The sequence below is a fragment of the Triturus cristatus genome, chromosome 3_2, assembly GCF_964204655.1.
Source record: "Triturus cristatus chromosome 3_2, aTriCri1.1, whole genome shotgun sequence".
Classification (NCBI taxonomy): Eukaryota; Metazoa; Chordata; class Amphibia; order Caudata; family Salamandridae; genus Triturus; species Triturus cristatus.
Window position 1 is genome coordinate 281,645,657 of NC_140584.1, and position 23,318 is coordinate 281,668,974.

The following is a 23,318-nucleotide window of genomic DNA, read 5'->3' on the forward strand; positions in this document are numbered from 1 at the left end:
GGAGGCATTCGGGGAAGAATGCTTCTTTTGAGCCCATCCATAAAAGTTTTATTTACTGAAATCCTGAACAGAGACATGTTGCCCATTTTGGAGATAAGCAGCCACTGCAACCAAGTGAAGCCGAATTGAGGTGAAGGCTAGTTCATATGTTGTGCTATGTAGTAGATAACAAACAATGTTTTGAACATTGGCTGCTAGGGGTCAATCTGGTTTGACAGGCAGTAACAGACAAACCTTTTCCATTAGGCAGCATAGTGGGGAGCCTGCGTGCTTCTTTAAGAATACTCAATATTTTTGCCACCCCTGAGAACGTACAACACCAGCACTCTTAATTGTTGAAGTTTCCAAAGCAGCTCTCTTTGATTCATTCGGTCCAGAGTGGAGCCTGGGGTTCCTGTTTGCGCTCCTGCCACTGCCTCTCTTGCCCAGAGTTCTGAAGAAGTTCGAGAATGACTGGGCTCAAGTCATCCTAGTGGCACCAGATTAGGCTAGGAGAGTATGGTACCCAGAGCTCCTGGGCATCAGCATCTGTGCTATGATCAAGATGCCACATGGAGGGGATCTTCTGTTGCTGCAGCATGGCAGGGCCTTCAGCCCAGGCCTGCGCAATCCGCATCTCCATGCTTGGAGATTGAGTGGCAGCAGTTGACCTCATTTGACCATCCTTCTGAGGTCATTGATGTCATCTTGGTGGCGAGGCATCCCTCTATCAAATTGAAATACAGTGAGACAAAGTTGTGGCTTGGTGCAACACCCCCCCCCCCCCCAGATCGACCAATTGCAAGCCAAATTGTCTTAGGTTTTGTTGTTTTTGTCCCTGGCCCAGCATGGACTTGCTTTGAGCACTGTTAAGGCTGTTTGCTCTTTGAGCTTTTATGCGGTTACCAGACCAGCCTTCCATGTTTAAATCACCAATTCTTATAAGATGTTTGAAAGGATAACAGCATTTGTTTCCACAAAACCTATATGTGATGCCTTAGTGGGATTTAAATTTGGTTTTAACCTTTGTAATGTGTACTCCTTTGGAGTCAATGCATAGTTGTACGTTATGTCTTTTGATCTTGAAAACGATCTTCCTGATTGCCATGACATCAGCTCTGCATATGAGCAAGCGTCAGGCTATTTCTTTCCAACTGGCTTATACCGTATTCTTGCCAGACAAGCTGGTGTTGAGGACCTGAGCTTTCTATATGCTGAAAGTGGTAACACCTTTTCATTTGAAACAGGCTAGCACCCTTCCAGCATTCTTTGCTCCACCCAATTCCTCGAAAGGGGAAGAGGGACGTCACAGTTTAGACCCTTCGGGATCACTCTGCATCTATATAGATCGCATCAAGGAACATTGAGTGGAAATCAGTTCTTTGTGGGGTTGTCTGAGGCAAATTAGGGCAAGGCATTGAAGAAGTGGACCATCTCTAGATGGATTGTGCTCTCCATCAAGTTCTGCTACGCATTGACAAGAAGCAGCCTTCAGAAGGCCTATGAGCTCATTCCACCAGAGCAGAATCTACCACTGCATAGGCACCCGGAGTGTACATCCTGGTTACTTACTTGGTAATGCTCTGGTTGAGACATGGATGGCTTTAGATACACATGCTGTGCATACTCCGACTATCTAGTGTTGAGCCCGGATGTATGCAAGTTTTTCTTACAAATTTTTTTTCGAGGTACTGTGACTCCACCTCTTGCAAGGCAACTCTCATGGGTATTGGTTCCATTGTTAGACTGTTTTCTTTCCGCCCTCGGGTTCAGATAAGTGCCCCTGTGCTCCGAATTGACACCATCATAGTGTCCTATTTGGTATTGTGTTCGACTGTGTTTCCCCTTCTCTCGTATTGAGTTGACACAGAGTTTCTTCTGGGACAAGTCTCTAGTAAACTCCAGTCCCTGTTGAGGACTCCCCCGCCGGGGTCTGTTTTCCTTTCATTTGGTCCGCTCTCACCATGCTTACCTGTGATGGAACGGACATCCTTTCAATATTGCAATCTATGTTGTGTGAAGAATCTCTAGGCCGACCTCCAGCAGGTCTGTAAACCTTGGCTCTCTCTCGAGCATGAAGAGGCCTCTTGTGACGCTTGTCGGTCCTTCCAGTTGAAGAAGACTCTTCGAGACGGTCAGGCCTGTCGACTCGAGATGTCACGTAGGAGCAGCAAAAATACCCCAGACATCTTCGCCACACAGCACCTTGAGGGGAATCATCATCTTCAGCCTTCAACTGCCATAGTGAAAACTTTGTCGGAAGCAAGTGTCGGCTCCGACCTCGAGATCGAATACTTCCCGCCAGTTCAACAGGTGGCGAGTACAGCTCCTACTCCACCTCGACACCGCTCCAAGCTTCCACCCAACAAGGGGCATTCATCGGCTCTGACCCTATAGAGGCGTCTGGGCCACCACTGCCTTCAGGACATGGTCAACACCGACTCAACTACGGATACTATGCCAAGTTTCGTACCGGCACCAGGAAAAATGAGAACAGACGCTTTTGTTGTTAACCCAGCCATCAGATCCGAAGGCGTCCAAACCCAAATCTGCGCTGATGCCGGCACGGAAACTTGGTGCCGATTGGAAGATCAGCTGTTGAACCAGTCCTCCAGAAACTGCAGGACGAACTCTACACTTGCCAGAGGCAGATAATCATCCAGCCCCAGACGGGCCAAATCTTCACGCAACCTCCAAAGAGACAGCTCAGCTTTGAGGAAGCGCTGGAGCCTCCTCCACCACAACAAAGCAACAGAAGAAGCACAACAAAGCCACTAGTCATATTCTTGACCCTGTGCCGCCACTGCCCTCCTCCATCCCATCTCACCCAACCCAGACCTACACCATAACCATCCCCACCTCTTTCTTTGCCTGACCAACTTTTGTACACACCTCAGGGGTCATCACATTCTGAAGTGGGTGAACGTGGCAGAGGAGGAGGGACCTACGACATGCCTCCATAAGGGGACCCATGGGATTTTTATGATGTAGATACTCCTGAAGAAATGGATCACGATCTCTACTCAGTCCGTTTCTCTTCTACAGATGACACCACCTCCTACAGCGAGGAATTGGGTAGGGCTGCAGCTTACCATATCATAGAAATGCATAAAGAACCTGATGAATAGGATTCCCCATTTGAAACTCTTTCCTCTACATATCGTTCTATGCAGTATCTGCCCATGCTGAAAGGAATGCCCCTGATATCTTCAAGGAGCCGGTTAAGGCTCGGCTTATCACCTTGAGCTCTCCCCTTCAGATCCCATCTACTTGAGTGGCCAACTCCCTCCTGACCCCTTGGTGGTGCATACCGCTTGCAATCTGTCAAAATCACAGGGCATCGGCCACGCCCCACCGCCGGACAGCGAGAGCAAACGAATAGATACCCGTGGCAAGTGCGTTGCAACGCAGTCCACCAATCATTAGCCTACCGCCAGCTCCATCGGCCTGCTCTCCAAATACAATGGGACAAAATGGAGGAGCTCCTCCAACATCTTCTAGAGGAGCCCTGCAAATTGGCCTCAGAAGGCAAGTTGATCTCCAACACTTCCATTAGGTGTGCCGTATTTGCCGCTGGCACAACTGCTCAGGCATCAACTCTAGCGTACTCCTCCGCAGACAAGCCTGGCTTGGTGTCTCGGGATTCAAACCGGACTTTCAACAGCAGCTCTTCAATCTGTCCTTTGACGGGAAACATCTCTTCGGGCCCCAGGTTGATGAGATGCTGGGGAAAATAAAAAAAGACACAGATGGCAAAGGCCATAGGCACCCTACAGACGCCTTCCCTCATGGGTCCTTTCACTGCTCAGCGTTTCGTAGAGGCTATAATACAACCTCCCCTGAAGCCTCCATGTCAGCCAGCTCAACAAACCTCCACAAGAGGCGAATCAAGGGGTGCCTATTGTGGTAATAGTGCCAAAGGAAGAGGGAAATGTAGCTCCCCAATGGAGCTGCACAAACTCAGCAATTGCTTGCCACTCTTGTCCCTCCACCACACAACACCTGACGGGGGATGACTTCAGATGTTCTTCCCCGCAACACATCACTTCAGACCACCACTGTTATTGTCCTGGAGCTCACCTCTACACCACCCAACATGCCTTCCTGCAAACATGTACTCTTCCCAGAGCACCAATGCCTGCTTCGGGAAGAGGTCCAAGCATCCTTCTCAAAGGGGTTATAGACCCTGTGCCACAACACCTAAAAGGGCCAGGGGTGTATTCCCTATACTTACTCTGTCCCAAGGACAGATCCCTCGGGCCCATTCTGGACCTCAGACCCTGAACGAGTACATCATGTCCGAACCCTTCCAAATGGTCACTTTTCAGGATGTCATTCCACTACAGCAAGGCAACTTCATGGCTGCACTCTATCTCAAAGATGCATAATTCCATATCCCAATTCACCCAGCGCATCGGCGCTAGCTCTGGTTTGCGGTAAGTGGCAAACACTACCAGTTCAAACGGTTGCCCTTCGTGGTCACTACCACACTTCACATTTTTACAAAATGCCTTGCAGTACTAGCTGCGCACCTGTGAAGACAGGGCATCCATGTATTTCCATACCTGGGTGATTGGCTGATAAAGCGCACAACACAACAGCAGTGCCATGCACACACTCAAGCCACTATAGACCTCCTTCACGAACTGGGCTTTACCATCAACACTGTAAAGTCCCATCTTCAACCCATTCAAATCCAGCCCTATATGGGAGCCATCCTCAATGCAAAGATCGGAAAAGCCTATCCCAGTTTGACACGCCCCACTGTTGGAAGACCCCCTGTGCCATCTGTGGGTGCAACAACCATTTGTGATCCACTAAGCATCGGTGGCTGAGTTTGTTTGTCCTGGCATATAGGGGAGCAAGTAAGGTAGTTTGCCATTAAGAGAAATTCCTTGACGGTCCAGCCACTTCCAGAGGCGCAGAGCCTCCTGACACAGCCCAGGACCCCACCCCATCCCGCTTGTTGTAGTACCATATGTCTGCTGTTGTTCGTGAGCACTTGCACCAGACTTCCTCTGATGGTGGGCAGGAAGGCCTTCAACGACAAGTGAATGGGACTCAACTCCAACAAACTGATGCAGAGTGGAGACTTCATCAGAAACCAGAAGCCTCTAATTTCTCCTAGTTGGCCTCCCCATCCCAGAAGTGAATCATCTATCATCACTGTCAAATCTGGGTGGGGTAGGGAGAGGGGTCTGCTAATGACACAGTTGCAGTCCAGTTGCCACTACTGAACATCTTTTGCAGTCTCCTCTGAAATCCAGATAAAGTCTGACAGATTCCCCAGCATGATTCAGGGGGCCACCCTCAGGAGCCACAGAGTCATCCACACTGAGATCCAAGGCTGAGGTTGAAACATTAGGAAGGTATACAGAAGTCCCGAGCTCCACTCCGTGCATAATGCGTCTCTGAGATAGAGCGTTTTTGGAGAATTGTTCATGCAAAAGTGCTGACATAGTGCATTCTCAGAGGTGGAGTAGAGATCGAGCCACGGTTCACCTCATTGATGGAAGAAGCTCTGTATCAAAGGAGATTCCATGTAAGTCTGACAATCTTGCACTACACACTATTCAACTCGTGTATGTGCGAGGAAAGTTTGCACTACTGCAATATCAGCTATGCTAATATGAATAAAAAAGTAAGCTACTATGCACCTAACAGACTGTTACCTTAGCTTGATGCAGGTCAACGCCATACATGGAGAGTTTTTTGGCATTTTCCAGAAATTCAAGGTCTGCTTGTGCTGGAGTCATCGACCTTAAGAGGAAAAGAAAACAAAATCAACATACCATAATAAGCTTTATTTCGGCAACTGCCATAAAAGCAAACATAATAACTTAAAACTATAAAATCATACATAAAAACACAAACATAGCTTACATAAAGAGGAAAGAAGTTAAAATTTTTGTGATAACTCACAGTTAACACTAGCAGCATATACGAGGAACATAATAAATAGAATATAAAATTATTAAAATGTTTAGAATACCCACAATTGAGACTAGCACCATAAAGGGGGAACATCACAAGAATTCTGAGATAAGAGAGTGGATTTCATCTAGCAGCTGCTATGATGGTTGCCTACTGTTACGTGATCTAAGAAGGAAATCATAGATGACAGCAAAGTGCAACTCAGACACACAGAAATCTAAGATGCTAGAAATTGGGCAACAATGTAGCAATCTTTTTCTGTCGGAGTCTCCACATACATACCAGGAAACAGGAAAAACAAATATTTGAGCTGTGTCAGCCCTGAGTACCCTATTTGCAATTTTATAGTCCCTGATGCCCAAGTTGCGGCATAACAGAAGAATCCATTTCCTCCTATGTGTGTGGTACTGCGGGCTAAAGTGCAGGACATGATCTATAGTTTCCTTGGCCTCTAGGCAAACTGGGCAGCTTAGGTCGAGTTCAGCATTAACAAGGATGCACCGCCACTTCCGAGTAAATGATCGAAGAGGCAAGGTCCCAATTCGGAACTTGATGTTAAGTGTCTTGGCACCCAGAGGATCAATTGTGTCCATGTATTTTTCCAAGAGATAAGTATCTTTGTATTCCAGGAAGGTAGAAGTTAGGATTAGGGGCATAATGCTTGCAATGTGCTAGCATGCTGACCAAGTTGTTAATATATAACAAAAACAAAATATGGGCTAGTACACACCCCTGTCTCAACCCCCCGAATCACTAAACCGGGATCCGTCAATTACTCCGCAGGGCCATACCGAACTTGGGCATAATTATACAGATGAAGCCGCCTAATCACACAGATTAGATATTTCAAAACCCCCATGTTGTTTAGAACTGTCCACAGACGTTCCCTAGGGATTAAAACAAAAGCCCAACGTAGGTCGAAAAGGTGACGTAAAGACACCCACCCACCAACGTGACGCATTTTCAATAAATGTATTGTAGTTGTAACAATTGATCAATCGTACTTGTCCCAGCTCTAAAGCCTGGTTGGAGGGGTGTCAATATATCCACTTCCTGAATCCAAGCTTCCAATCTACTCAGCAGAATTCGGCTAAAAAGCTTCTGCGAACTGTCGATAAAACATTAATAGGATGATAATTTGACAGGGCAGACCTCTCGCCTTTCTTATATATTGGGACAATTTCGGCCCCTGCCCACATACATGGCACGGAAAGCCCATTCATGATGTTGTTAAATAGAAGCACAAAATCAGGGCACCAGATCGTCATCTCAGCTTTAAACAGGTCCCCGGCACCTTATCACGCCCTGGTGCTTTCCCTGTTGTAATCTGTTTATTGCTGCCTCAACTTCATTCAATGTAATGGGACTAAAAGCATGGTCAGTTCGAAGGGACGATCCATCTACAGGGAAAACAGTAGATGAATGACACTCGTTTTCCCGCTCCCCCATGTTGATCGGATGTTTAGCATGATAGGCCATTGTCAGTCCCTCATTTTCCCCAGGCTCAAAATTGGACCAGCAGTAGGCATGCAGGGCCTCCTCATTCATTCACCCATCTTGGGAATAAAGGCTTGCAAAATGTTCGACCCACGCATCAGTTGCTATGTTACTACACAGTGTGTAAGTACAATCTGGGCCCTTGTCAACCACTAGTTGCCAGAACGAGCGAAGGTCTTTTCCCTTGGATGCAGCCAGTAGTGCCTCCCATTTGGCCGTTTCATGGTGTCTTCTAGTCACGCCCAATACGACTTTGCACAACGCTCTGGCTTCCTGAATGGTTGCTCTAATCCTCCGACAGCAGCCATTAGAGCCTGCCTGGATAATCTACATTATTTGTGAGCCATTTGGCTACGTGAACACGTTTAGGCAGAGTCCTAGCTTCTACCAGTGAAAGCTCCTTTATGGTGCAAAATAGGGTGCTGTGAATATCGGAAAGGGTCGCCCAACTGCAAATGCATTCCCTCCTTGTGCCAACACTGCTTCTAAGGCAATAGCAATTGCCTCATATAGCGGAGTCTGTAGGGCAGGGGTGGGAGCGATAACACACCATTTCAGCCTGCGTCTATTACTAGATGGGAGAAGCCTCCTGTCGAGGCGTTCTAGGTTATATGGTGCAATGCTAGGGCCCAATGGGGTTAGGGAGAGATAAAATATAGTTAATACGACTGACCCCACCTTGCCGAAGTAGTCTTCCCTTCTCTGTCTATTCGTGTCCTCCCATTGCAGGCTCGGAGGTCCTTGTTGAGGGTAAAAGTATTTATTTGGAGAGCTGGAGTTGACCATTTTTAGGTCTCGCCTGGCGTAGGCTGCGCGCATGCTCAGTCTTGCTGGCTAGATTTAGTGTTAACGGGTAATTTCTGTAAGGGGCTTTAAGCACCGCCCCTCTGTTCCATTGGCTGGCGTCACCGTTTATGGTAAACGGTGGCCAACCATTGGAACAGAGCTGTGCATGACGTATTTGCTTGGCTTTTTGAGCCGTCCCACTTGGACGGACTCGCCTGAATTACTTTTGTCGGAAAAGGTTTCTTATCTTTATGGGGCCAAACACATGGCCTCATAAAGACAAGAAACCTTTTGGCAGGCGAGGCCGTCCCGGCAGAAAAAGCCGAGCAAATACGTCATGGAGTGGGGGCTGCAGGCAGGGGGCAGTGTACGGTGGTTGAGCGCTGGATACCAGCTGCAACCCGCACTCCAGCCGAGCGATCGCCCCCCTCCCGCCCTTACGCTGAAATTGGGGGTTCTCTGCAGTGGACAACACATTCGGCATGAGCGGAGGCAATCGGTTACAGAGGTGGCCGAGCAGTCTCCCCAGCTGGAAGTGAGCCTCAGCTCTGCTGTGGCCGGTGAGCTGAGATGGCCTCCCGGGAAGGCGGGCGGACGGTGAGGGACCCCAGTAGAGGCCGGTGAGAAGCTTGTAGGCGATTCTGCAGCCAAGGAATGCCTTAGAGCTCGTGTCAAATCAAGGAGGGGAGACCAATCGGCAGAGTAATTAGGCGGATTCCTCCCCACCTCCCCCCCACTCACCCGCTACGTGCGCTCTCCCGGCCTCCCACCGCTATTATGTCTCGCCACAGTTTTAACTCACCTTCGTGCCCATCACACACTGAAGGCAGACCTGGTTAAAAGCCACTTGGCTTAGACAATGCCTCTTAACTCGCAGCGATTTAAAAATGATGCTATTTGGGGCTCTGCGAAAAGATATAATTAAAGTCACTGAACATTTGCCACCAAGAAACACTTTTTGGTGCTTTGTTTTTTAATAAAAAGGGCGACCTGCATGCTGCACGCAATGCTTTAAATGGGCCGGTACTACTGAGTACCGGCACTTTTTTGGGAGAGGGAGAGTACCGGCACTTTTCAGAAACAAGCAGGTACCCTCCTACCGAGTACCTGCACTTCTATTTTTCCATTTCAAGCACTACATGTAGGCAAATAACCTTTCAGCCGGAAATCTGCTATCTGCGGCACTCAGCCTGGCCTCGCCCCTGCGGCATCTGTTTGCTTTCCCAAGTGGCTGACATGCACCCCACTGGCCCAGGACAACTGCCTCTATGGCACACGTGGTGAAGGCAAACATCCGAGACAATGGATAGGCTGTGTAATCCGAGCTCGATGAAATGCCAGCAGAAGTAGCCGGCGACACCCTGTGCTCCGGGCCAGCCCCCACCACCGGTGACAAGTGTTTGCACTGAGAGGGGAGGGCTCACTGCAGGCGGATGGATGCCTGGGCGAGCAATGGCCATCTCAGTTCCCTCTTCTCATCTCTCTCTTTCCTCCTTTAACCACGCCCTCTCTCCTACCTTTCCTGGTCTCTCTCTCCCTCCTCTCTCACACACTCATCTTTCCTGTTTCCCCTTTGCTGTCCCCACAATGCTTCTTTCCCACTCTCATGATCTCTTACCCTTTGTCTTCGCCCTCTGTTCCCCTCTCACACTTTCCCTCCCATCCCTCGTTCATTCATTCCTTGTTATGTTTTTCTTTCTTCGCTGGTTATCTAGGGCAGGCTTCTCCAACGAGTTGCTCGTGAGCTACCTGTAACTGTCCATCTGTCGGGAGGTAGTTCTCCTTTCTGCATTCCAGTCTACTACATTTGAAGCTTTTGCTTGGCTGAATTACTGTATGTAAACCAAAATTAAAAAGTTTGCATCTGAGACGAAAACGTGTGTAGTTTTCTGACCTCTTAAGTTGATGTTCGGAATAAAATGGTTGGATTTCCAAAGTATTTTTAAGGCTGATATTTAGATGATAAATCATTGGGGAGAATTATTACTAATCTTATTAACTTGCCTTAGGCATTTCAGCTATGGCTGCTATGTATTACGGATCTTAAGTCATTCCAAATTAACAAAGCCTTTTTATGTCGCGTTTAATGTTGAAATCTGCACATTATGCAGTGGGTGGTAGATTATGCACATTTGTGTGGCAAAAAAACAGTAGAACCAGATGATGTAAAAGTAGTGACGTAGATGTTGTGCATGTTGTGTAGCTGAATACTGTGGTCATAAAATGAGGACAGCCTTTGGTGGGTTCGTTCATTGCTTAAATGCACCATTTGCGGTGAGCAATGCGGAGGTCGGGTTGACTCGGTTTTTCATCCTTCTGTGACAAAACAAGCACCGTTGATGTCGAGTAGCAATAACACTCGCCATCAGTTCCACGAGACACACCCTTTTGTAGTGTTTGCTACATGTAGATGTTCATGTATACAGGCACACATAAAACACTTCTTAAAGCACTTTGGAATACTATAGTGTTATGGTATAGTATGACATAGTACAGTACAGTATATTATGGCATTATATGATGTGCTGTGTTACAACCATGCGCGTGCCATATTATAGCATTATATGGTGTGTTCTGTTACAACCATGCGCGTGCCATAAGCCTGCCAGGTGAAGCGGCCGCACATTTATTTTGTAATGCACGCCTCAACTAAATCAATTAACACTCAATAAACAATGGCGGACTCTGGGCCATCAGCCCCTCATCCCTCCCACCCTCCCCCCAGGGCACCGCACTTAAAGTTTCATCACAGCGCCTGCATTTTTGCTTTTATATTAACAACATATACGCCACGCTTAATATTTAGGCAGGCAGCCGCTTTTATTCTTTTTTTTAAATTAGCAAGGCGACGCTTCACTTGCTGCCATGCGCATAACTTTTATCTGCACGGGCTCAGCACTTTCAATTTAAGCACGGCGCCCACTTTCATATCCTCTCTCTCTCCTTCCTTCTCTTGTGATTCTCATTTGCATTTCATTGTTTTTTTTTTAAAACTCTGTTTATTTAACTTAAAGAAACTGTGGTCATGGTATACAGCTCTGCACCGCACATATTCCAATTGCATCCATTTTTACACGTATCCGTACATACTTTTCGTCTTAGCGGGTAAAGTTACAATATATGCATTGCAATTTTAAAACGTACAGTGGTCTTCTGGGGATGAGACAATCGGTGGTTCACACAATCCCCCCCGGTACACATTCCATTTAGACCAAATAGCCAACCATTTTTTGGGACATCCCCGTGCAACATATACAGTTTTCTCGCGAATCATACACCAGTCCATATCTTCCTTCCATTTCTTTAACGTAGGCGAAGCAGCGGCCCCCCAGAGCTGTGCTATGTTGCGCTTGGCAACCGTCTGCCCAAGTGTGACCCATAACCTCCCTTTCACGTTTAAATCTGTGGGCTCCCAAATGTTCAGAAGGCATCTCTTGGCCTCCGGAAGCAAAGGCACTCCCCACGCCGTACTCATAATTTTCAGGATATTTCGCCAATAGACTTGAACCAATGGGCACTCCCATAGTACGTGTAGGAATTCACCCTGCATTCCACATCCTCTCCTGCATAGCCCGTCCACACTGCTCCCCATGTGAATCACTTGGGTCCCTGAGAGGTAGACTCTATGCAAAAATTTTAGCTGTATTAGTTGTAATTTCGCCGATATAGCCACTTCTTTGGGTGAGGAAAGTGCCTCCTGCCATTCCTCATCGTCTATTTCTAGACCATCCCGTACCCATTTCTCCCTGAATGTTGTGAGGGGATTAGGGGTGTGGTGGATGAGTTTTTTGTACGCGAGGGAGATACATTTATCTGGGAGATGTCCATCAAGTAGTCTGTCCTCAAGCGGGGATGCCTCAGGTAGCTCTGTGTCTGATTGGATGTTGGCCTGTAGAGCATGGCGAATCTGTGCATAACGGAAGTGTTCTGATGTGGCCAGTTCGTATGTCAGTTGCAGAGCAGCGAACGTCACCACCCCATCCCGCCCCCACAGGTCCCTAATGTGCGAAATACCGATGAGGTCCCATTTGTCAAACACTTTGGTTCGCCCCTGAGTCCCCAACTGTTCCGTATCCCAAAGGGGGGTGGCCAATGTGAGTTTATTGGCCCACCCCAGAGCTTTGTTGGCCGTGTGCCAAATCTGGACTGCGTGCTTAGTGGGGCCCGTGAGCGTGTATCTAGTAGGTCTGGAATAAAGTGCTCTCGTGAAGTCACCACCCGGCAGCAACCACCTGTCCATTCCGTAAGCAGGGTCATCGCCACTTCCGTACTGGCATTGATTAATCGCAGCCAGTTGCGCTGCCCAATAGTACTTACGAATGTCTGGTAGGGCTATACCCCCGTCGTACCACCCCAACGTGAGCTTGCCTAGTGCTATTCGAGGTTTACCAGCCCATAGTAAGTCTCTCTGCAGGGACTCGACCTCCTTAAAGAAGGCTTTCGGTACCACGTCTGGTTAGTTTTGGAGGGCATATAAGAATCTAGGCAATGCCATCATTTTGAATAACGCCGCTCTCCCGAGCAGGGACAGGGGCAACGTCTTCCAGATATCCACATCTCTTCGGAGCCTCTGCAAAGGAGGTACCAGGTTTCGTTCATATTGCGTCCTGACATCAGTGGTTATGAATATACCTAGATACCGAAAGCCGTCCTCCGCTACCTGAATCGTGCATTCCCTTGGGAGGGGGGCCGTTCCATGGAGCATGTAGATCATGGACTTGCTCCAATTAATACGAAAGCCTGAGTTCCTTCCGAAACTGGCAAAAATATCTAGTACCACTCGTAAGGAACGCGCAGGGGAGGAGAGATAAAGTAGGATATCGTCTGCGTATAACGAGATCCTGTCCTCCCATCCCTCCGTCCAGCGGAGCCCGCGGATGGCGACATCCCTGCGTATCCAGGCCGCGAGTGGTTCAAGGGAGAGAGCGAAGAGCAACGGCGACAGAGGGCAGCCCTGTCTGGTTCCTCTACCAAGTGTGAATACTTCTGACATCTTGTTGTTGACCGACACTTTTGCTAGCGGTTCGGCGTACAGTAGGCACACCCATCCTATAAACTTGGGCCCAAAACCTAGCTTCTTGAGTACTGCAAAGAGGTAAGCCCATTCAATGGTGTCGAACGCCATGGTTGCGTCCAACGAGACCACAATGGAGTCCTCCTGGATTCCGGGGCAACGCCCCAGAACTCCGTGAAGGCGTCGCAAGTTGAGGGCTGTATTGCGATGTGGGATGAAGCCCGATTGGTCAGGGTGAACTAGTTTGGTTATGATAGTCCGGAGTCTGTTGGCTAACACTTTGGCCAGAATTTTAGGTTCCGCATTAAGGAGTGATATTGGTCTATATGACGTACATTCAGCCCTAGGTTTCCCTGGTTTGGGAATTGCTACAAGTGTGGCTATGCGCTGATCTCTCGGTAATGTACCTCTCTTCTTACTATCGTAGTACATGGCTTTCAAATATGGCGCTATCTTATCTGGCTTAAGCTTGTACAGTTCAATAGGGAGGCCATTGGGACCTAGCGCCTTACCCACCTTAAGATCCCCTATTGCTTTAGTTAGTTCCTCCGACGTGAGATCTTCCTCCATCTGGTCGTGTTCTCGGTCTGTAAGGGTGGGTAGCTTAATGTCCGCTAAGAGTTCGGTAGAGTCGTCCTCTGTGAGATCAGATTGTCTCTGGTATACCTTCTCAAAGTGTAAGGCAATTTCTCGCACTATGTCGTGTGGCTCTGTGAGGATTATACCCGCCGTATTCCTAATTTCCGGTACCACTCTTTGCTCCCTTTCTTTCTTATCCAGCCACACTATAAGTTTGCCCGCATTGTCACCTTGGTCGTAGATACGCCCATCTCTGTCACGAGCAAGGGTTTTCGCAGCCTCTGTGGCAATGGCTTTATATTCTGCTGCTCTGATTTGCAATTGATGGGAGATATCATTGTCCGGTTCTTGCCCAATTATCTCCTCTAGTCGCGTGCTCTTGCGCTCAATATCTGTCAACTGCTTTTCTTTTTCCTTACGTCTAACCGCTACGACTGAGATAGCCTGTCCCCTAAGAACTGTCTTGAATGCCTCCCACAGCGTGGATGGTGAGTCCACTGTGCCCTCGTTATCCACAAAGTATTGGTCAATTACTTTCACCAGTATTGATCTGGTCTCTGGGCCCTTAAGGTGCCAGGGATTTATTGGTGCTAAGCCTCCGACCCTCTTGTCCCCTACCGTCAGATGGACCCATATTGGCGAGTGGTCCGAGATACCTCTAGGTAGGTGCCGAATTTCCGTAGCATTTCATTGTTGCTGACTCACAATGCCCGACTCACCGCCCCTTGTCTTTCCTTTTCGCTTTCCCGTGGCCTCCTTCCCCGCAGCGCCACCTTCTCTCTCTTTCACAAATAGCACAGCACACAGACGATCCGAGCGAGCACAAAAGGCACTTTCATTATTTATTTGGGCCGAGCAGGGTTACTTGAAGATGCATGCGCCTCCCACCCACCCCATTGTAAACAAGCATTTACAATGCAATAGGTTTCGCATTTGCGAGAGTTTAAGCTATTAGCATTGCAAATGTCAATGCCTTTTATTTAAGTTGTAAAAACCATAACATAAATAAAAGGCATTGTCATTTACAATGTCAATAGCTCAAACTCGCGTAAATGCGAGACCTACTGCATTGCAAATGCTTGTTTTAATAGGTTCGAGTGGGAGCTCCGGAATGTCCCATACTTTATCCTCTTCTGCACTAAATGTTTCAGTGGCAATAGCCAGAGGTTCAAAATTGAAATTAAAATCCCATGCCACAATTCAATAGGCATCTACCTTGAGAGATGAGAGGTGCTTGTTAATTACATCAATGACTGGTGAACCACATGTATTTACATCAAACAAAATCTAAATGCAACTAGAACAGCGACAGTAAGTGGAGATGAATCAAACGATTCGCAACATACAGAAAAAAAGTCTACTTTCTTTTATAAAGCATACATTAATTATTTTTTATTCAGTCCCAACTACTGATATATCACTGTTCCATGCAGTAAACATGATTGAAAATTGTAAAGCATGAGTAAATGTTCTGTCTGTTTTCGCAGATACTCTCTGCTCCATTACTGTTGTAGGAGATCATATAAGCAAATGCATTTTAGCTAATAACTACTCCTTAACTAAAGTAATCCTTCAAAGGAGAAGCAATGCATCTCAAGATGAAAACATATATTCACATTAAAAGCATAGCACCTTTACAAATAAACTATTGCTGGCAGTACAGAAAATTATATATATTTCTTTCTTCCAACTTAAATATTTTTACTTTTAAAAGCCCTGTTCCAATTTTTTAACTGGGGGCAGGGAGCAAAAGCTGCTCAATTAAGAACCTGTTCATTAGATAAGAAACAGGACCACCATCAACCATATTCACCACTCAGTATACCCAGATGTTTACTCATGTGTGTGCCCTGTGCTTGTGCTTCATATTCCATAGGTCACAAAAGCTGGTAGTAAAGCTTGTTCTAAGCTGAGAGAAGGAAGACAGCACAAGGAAAATATAGGAGCATTTCTAAAAAATAAAAAATTCAATTATTATTATTATTTTTTTTTAAACAAAAAAAACCGATGTATTTACTTTGACTAGCCCCGATTCTAGCAACACATTAGCATGAAGTCACCTCGAACAAAAAGATGCAGTACGTGCTAGCTCACACGTTGTGTTGTCAAGGAGACCCTGTTCCTGTATATCAGACCCAGATGCAGCATGCAGGGATATACAATTTACAGTAGGTGTCTAGTGTAGCTCATGTGGCTTCCAAACACACTTCCAAGCCTTGGAAAAGACATGGATACCATTTTGAATCAGGTGAGATGCTCAATAAAAGGCAGGGGTTAGAAACTCCTCTAAACAGCATGTGATGCTGCAGGTTGCGTATTCATACGGCGACAGATGTGTTGCCTGCCTAGAGCATTTCCAATAAAACAGATGCAGAGATATTCTCAAGTTCCTCTTTCGATCGATGTGAACATTAAGGTCTCGTTAAATATGAATACACACTGAGAAAAGCCTCTTCAGCCTTATTACAGTGAAGCTTTAGAAAAAACCTCCACATGGAATTTTGAGATGCCCTTCTGATCTGCAAATGATCTCAACTTGTTTTTGTAAGGAAACAATGTCTCCGAAGCAGAACCCAAGAAGAGCAATAATGCATTCCTTCCTGATCTAACACCCATTGGGACAGCTTTATTTCAAAGATAAAGAGGTTTCTTGCACAGGTTACTATTTACTCAAAGGCTCTGAGATGAGACCTACCAAAATCAGTGTGAGACTTCATTAAGCAACAGCCTTCCTTACATGGGGAAATATGTAGCTCAACCAATGTGGTGGTTTATTATGCTGATATCAAGTGAAATAAGACTATTTGCCAACAGCAGTCATTTGGGACACTGATATCAGATTAGACATGCACGACAGATTACTGGACATTAACAATCTTAAAAAAGACACCTTAACAGATAATATCACCGTAAGCTGACTGAAAGAGAAAGTAATCAAGAACCTTATGCTTGCAGTGAAAAACACTGGACTATCCTTTCATAAAAGGACTCAAAATCTTCATCCACTGCCATCCCTGGGTCTACCCTTTAGCAGGTGGAAACTCACTAGTGTTTCAGAGCAGAACATGGACCTAATGAGTAGCAACGTTCTAGACTGAGTTTATATTTTGTCCTAGGGAACCCTACTGTTATTCTTTCTCAGACCCCTAGAGCCCTTCCTGTTTTTTAGGTCTCGCGCCTAGCGTTGCAGTGTGCAGCGCTGCTCGCGCAGCGAGAGACCTCTTGTACGGGGTTTTAAAATCTCCCTTGGAATCGCACACGCTCGTGCGTGTGCTTTTCCTTTTGGCTTCCGCGATTGGCGGGCGCATTGCTCCGCCCATGGCCTATTGGTGTCTATTACGCGCACCAAAGGCCATGTGGTTTCAATTATCGTGCCCAGACACGGGCGCGATGATTGAAAACACATGTTTCGCTGTGGCGCGCGCGCACACCACTCGCGGGCGTGTTTTTTTTTTTTTTACAATAGCGATCGCTTTCAGTGCCGCTTGTTTTGTTTTTGTCATGGCTTTTGTAAAATGTTATTACTGGGAAAGTTGTAGGATGCTCGAAGTCCCACCTCCCCCCCCAAAAAACACATTCATGATTTCCATTTCAAAACACTTCAGTATCACCCTTAAACTGACAGTCCGTTTTGGGAGCTGCTCGAACTCCCTACAGCAAGGCCAGAAACCTGGGCGATACATTCACACCTGAATTATCTTCATTAATCAATCAATAATTCCCATCAACTCCACTGCTTTCCAGGCAGTCTTCCTCTTCAGCATCTTCATCATCGAGTCCATCCTTTGCCTGCTGTATTCTTGGCTCAGGCTGACTATTTAAATGTGGTCTACATTTTACGACCCACCTAAGTAACCTAATCCATAACAAACCTTCCAGTAATTAGTAGAAACAGATTGACACTACAGCCCACACACCATGTTTCAGTCACATTAATTAATTTCACAAATCAGTCCATTTTCGTAGTGTGTTTGTTTGTTTCAACGGTACCAATTAGACAAACATATGAAGCATTCAGTATACTTTTACCAATTTGACAATCTTTATATTTCATAAGTTTGTACTAAATAGATCCAGATACAGACTACCCTGTATTTTTTTATGAAGAAGCGGTTGTTCCAAAGATGATCATTGAGACAGAAGTAATCCATAGCTCAGCACAAGTGGACTTTGCCAAGGAGGCCAGGGAGTGAACAGACATGGACATTTCACTGTTTCTAAATGTCCTCATTTCATCAGCGGTGGAGATCAAGAGTTAGTGCTCATGAACCCTACATCACCCAACTACCAATTAATAAATATAAATGATCCAACCCATTCAGAATGCATATGCCTCTCTGTCCATCAGTCTGTTTGCATGTCTATCCTGCCCAACCCATTGTTCAAGTGTGCCTGCTAGTGTATTGTGTGTTTATCTGTATTCTCTGCAGCTACCTGCGCAAGTTTTCATGTTTACATGACTGCTGCATTCATGGGAGTGTTGATCTGTGCGCAAGGTTACTCACACGTTTACTCCTACATGTGGATATGCACCGGTGTGGTTGTTGATTTGCACTTATGCGTGGCTGTGTGAATAGGTGTCAGTTATTCTGTAGGTCTATAAGCATGGGTGTCAAAGTGTGCATGCATGTGTGATCTTGTGGCACTTACTATACAATAATCACACCTATTGTAAAGACAAAAAGTACAAATCAGCAATGACCGACAGGCCATTAAATCTGTGGTTAGAGTTCGCATTTGACACCTTCTCTACCCCCTTTCCCCTCCCGCCCCCCCACAAACAAGATACCAAATCGTCCAGTTAAACCCGAACTAGACTGAAGTGTGCTCTGCTGACATGAACTTTCATGGGCATTTGGGGGTTTTCGGTCAGTTTTCTGTTGCGCACCATACTGGAGGGACGCTAAAAACAAAGTCTGGGGACAAAGTCTCCGACAGAAGGCACAAGCACAAAAATTCAACCTCCTGGGTAGAGCTAGGCATGATGGTCATACGAGCAGTGGCCGCCACAGGCCACCTTACCCAAGATAAGGATGGGGAGAGAGGGTGGGCAGAGCTGCAAATGTACAGAAAGAAGGATGGTGATCTACTTTAACTTTCAAAGCACTTCTGTACAATATTCTGATTTCAGACTATTCCGGCGACTGGGGTTGTGGTGAAGTGGCTTGTTAGCTGATAAGAGAAGTGACCTGCAGTTAACAGTGACAGGCCAAACACCATAAACAGACGCCAATGCGTGCAGCCTGGGAAATTACAAACATTTGCAATGCAATAGGTCTCGCAGTTGTGAGAGTTTGAGCTATTGGCATTGTAAATGGCAATGCCTTTTATTTATACATGTTGGTTTTTAAAACATAATAAAAGGCATTGTCATTTGCAATGCCAATAGCTTAAACTCTCGCAAATGCAATGCAATAGGTCTCGCATTATTAAACTTTGAGCTACTGGTGTTGCATTATTTAGCAATGCCAATAGCTCAAACTTTAATAATGCGAGACCTATTGCATTGCAAATGCTTGTTGGTTTTTACCTGTGCTCTTTCGAAAGGGCTCCCAACTACTGTTAATTAGTACTTGACTCCCAGTCAAGACCCATCTACTAATATTGTGTGAGGGTGGGAGAGAGAGAAATGTACTGGGTGATCGGACACCAGATGAAGAGAAGATCAAGGGGGATAAGAATGTCCTTTGACATCATGGAACTGTCACATGTTTCAGCGCTTTTTAGCACCTCAGTTCACACGAGTTCATCAAGACTCAAAATTATCTGGACAGCCAGGGAAACGTTATCAGCTGCCCCATTTGCACAACACTGAATTTTAAATTAAGTCTGTATTACACTGTCATACGGACAGAATGCATAGGCTGCCATCAGAACTGATGTTTAGCCAGGTATTTTTACTGTACATTGATTTGTTCATCAGGGTCAAAGTAGTCACTTTAATTTAAATGTTGACACATATTACTAAATGGTCATTCATTGCCCCACTTCAAATGAAGGACTGCCAACAGAATGTTCAATCTAGCACAGGATATAACGTGTTGAAGTACAAACCGAGTTGAACAGTAAGCTCTTACATCAAGAATATCATTGTGTACTCCCGAGACACTTGAAGATGGAAACCGCTCATGGTTGGCAGGGTGGATCCTGGGAATGCGAACTGCAGTCCGCTAAAACCTACAGCGAGCCACTAGAAAAGTTGGTGAAATGAAGGCATCGTTCGATCACATCATGCACTGCAGATTCCCCCTCATGCCACACACAGGGATCGCCATCAACTACCCAACATGGGTAACTCAAATACACAGCACCCAATGCAGTCCACAGCAGCAGGATTTGTCATGCATTTGGAAGTCCTTCATAGTAACTCACATGAATGATTGGAGCACCATACTTGTTTGAGGCAATCACTAAAATGTTTAAAGGAAGCCATCCTGGGCCACCTCCATATTAAAGTCCACCAAACCGCCTCTATTGTTTCAATTGACTTTTGACTATGGAGCCCACATTACTTGATTGTTATATCTGTGTGCTTTTTTGATATTTCTGACCTTCATTTTAAACACTTTACTACATTTCTCCCCTTTTCCTATTTGCTGGCTTAGATTGCTCTTTAGCTGGGATGTTTTATTAGAAGACCCCTTTGTTCAGTTTTGAACAGTGCCTGCTTTTGATCCTTTCCTTTTACTTAGATCAGGGGTTCCGGTCATGTTGCCAATCTGTCTTGAAGCAAGATTGGGCTGTTGACAGTCTATATTTCACTGCTAAATGCTGGCTGTCTCTTCTTTGAGACTGATACAGATCCTGTTACTCATTTCCGCACACAACTGATGAACAGTTCTGGGTTTACATCCATTCCTGCCCTGATGACATTATTCTGATTTGTGAAATTTTCTGGAATCCATTTTCTTGTGCAACATTAAAGGATGCCCGGAATTGTGCACTGAGTAAGAAAAAGTTTAAGTGTTGGTTGAGGGAGTAATTAGCTGCTGAATTGTCTGCATCTTACAGGATTCATTCTGTGATTTCAGACCCTGTGTCCCAGTTTCAACCACATCCTGTAATTTTGTCTTCACTAAGACTTAAATCTTAGTTTTTGCAACACTCACACACCTGATATAGAATATCATCCAGTGTTCTCACCCTTACTTGGGGTAGGCAGGGGGTGATCTGGACTCCGCTATCTCTTGGAAAACATGTTCAGGTATGTGACAATGTGCAATGCAGGGAAGAAAGGCAATGGGCCTGTTGGCATGTCTTAAACCAGGGACAATAGGAACAAGGGTAGGTTTGCTGGACAGGCTGTTAATTAAAAAGACCCATCAATAAATGTCAGATCCCACCTCACACCAGGTGGCTGTGGACCACTAACAGAGAACTAAAGTGGCCTAGAGAATGATGCCACAGGGGTAGATGGCTGGATGTGAAGGTGTCCCTGGTGACCCACATGATGTCTGCTTGATCCCCAGTCATGAAAGGTCTGGTAGAACTACTGCGGGGGTCGCGAGGCCTGGCAAAGTCTATATGCCAGCCTTCTAAAGTTGCCTTAAAAAAGTCAGGGTTGTTGAGTAAACTGTTGGGCAAGAGCTGAAAGGGCCAAGGAACACGCTCTGCCACCGTTTTCTTTTAAGTGTTCGGGGGTGAAAAATCCTTTTTGCCGAAAAGGCAGGACTCATCAAAAGGCATATCTATTAGAGATGCCTGCAAGTCCATAGACAATCCAGTAGATCTCTTTCAAACGTGGCAGTAGAACATAACATTAAGTCCACCACACACCCCAAGCAATTAATAGTATCCACGCCTGCCCTAATGACATTATGCTGCATCCTGGAAATTTTCAATGATTTATGACAAAGACTCTAAAAACTCCTATGGAACCTCCAGCAAAGTCTCTCTGGCTATGTCCCAAAGGGCATGTGTATAACCTCCGAAATAGGTTGACTGCATTGACTGACCTCAACAACAAGCAGGCAGAAGAGAACATGCCCTTGTCGAATGCCTCAGTTCTTTTAGACCCCCTGTCTAGAGTGGCTGAGACAAATGCATTAGGGTTGATTTTGCTTGTGAAAACATGGACCATCAAAACAGAGCGCTGCAAATCTGTGTCACCTGGTGCCAGCTGGCAACCTGCCTGTTCATCAGTGGGCAAAAGCAAGGCTTTACCTAAGTGCCTGTAAGGGTGCCATGTAAGGGCTTTATTAAATGGAAGTAAGGGCTCAGATGTGGCTGGCTGAGGGTGTACAACCTCAGTACAGACATTAGTCTTCACTTCAGCTGAAGGCAGCTGTAAGTCTAGGACCACAGCTGCACGTCTAATCACCATGGCAAATGAAGCGCTCGTCTCTGTTGGTGGTCCAAGGAGTGAAACCAGCTCTATGTCAGGGTAGGTAACCACCCCAATGGTCTCTTCCAAGTCCACATAGATAATGTCATCATAGCATGGGGGTAAATTATTCCTGTAATCACCATTATCAGGTGGATAGGAATCTGAGCCAAAAAAGTGATGGCGCCTCTGAGGAAGGCCTCATGGAAGAGGAAGTGTTTTGTCTGGATCATAGAGCACAGGGAGAGGTGTGCTGGAGTGGAGTCATAGCGTGACCTTGGTTAGGGTCGAGACGGATTCGAGTTGCAGTTAGCCATAGGAGTCAGCAGGGGCTCGACCTCTGGCACCAGAGACTTTCAGGATCAGTGTCTATGAAGGAACCTGAGCAAATTCCCAAGGCGGGTTAAAAGGCTTAGACAGTGCAGAGGGAGGACCAGTCAGCAGTAACCTTACTGGAGAACCTTGGCCTCTAGTGAGTGCCAGAGAGCCGGAAAAGTGCCAAAAATATGCAGCATGGCCTCCTTAAAGGCCTCAATTTGCTGCAGGAACTCCGAGCTGGACCAGTTGTGGAATCAGCTCCTCGGGCAGGGATCAGGAGCGAGATCAACTGGCACCTTGTTGAGTTCCACTTTGACTTCTTGGACGTTTTCTCAGACAACCTCCACTGCGAAGAGGATCTGTTACAGGAATAATCTAGAGAACATAACAAGCCCACGCCCTCTACTTGTAGAGGGTATGGGACTTATGTCAGGCCTGTCACTTCTTTTGTTGTTTGGTGGCTTACAGTTAAGCTTCAAGGTCCAGGTTGGCCTTTGGTTGCATTAAGGCTCATTCTTAGCATGACTTGGAGTCATGCCCAGACACTTGAAGCATACCTCGCACAGGTCCATCACCGTTCCACATGAATTTGAGCAGACGTTTAGCATTTTTAGTCTTCCGAGTGTGTGGCAAGCTTCGTGAAGACTGCTTTGGGGTTCAGACAGTTAAAAGGAAGGGAAAAATGTTTCATCTGACATTAACTTTGGTGTTCTAACATTTGGCAGCTTGCACATGGTGCAGGAATCTTACAGAACTGACAATAGGGCAGGGTGAATGGGTCAAAGTCTAATTGGAGTACAAAACGAATATTTATTTGCCAATAACTTTGGCACAGTTTGACAGATCTAAACAATACATGATTCTTAATATTTTTATTTTCATACAAAT

At 46.1% G+C, this 23,318-nt stretch overlaps 1 protein-coding gene across 15 annotated transcripts in view; it reads right to left on the reverse strand.

The window, feature by feature from the left end:
• Positions 1–23,318, reverse strand: part of EPB41 (erythrocyte membrane protein band 4.1) — a 796,630-nt gene that overhangs the window by 305,951 nt on the left and 467,361 nt on the right. For all 15 annotated transcript variants that reach the window (XM_085647607.1, XM_085647621.1, XM_085647620.1 and 12 more), the window contains exon 8: positions 5,652–5,739. In XM_085647607.1, coding sequence (XP_085503733.1) covers positions 5,652–5,739 — 88 coding nt within the window. The remainder of the gene's footprint in view (positions 1–5,651; positions 5,740–23,318) is intronic.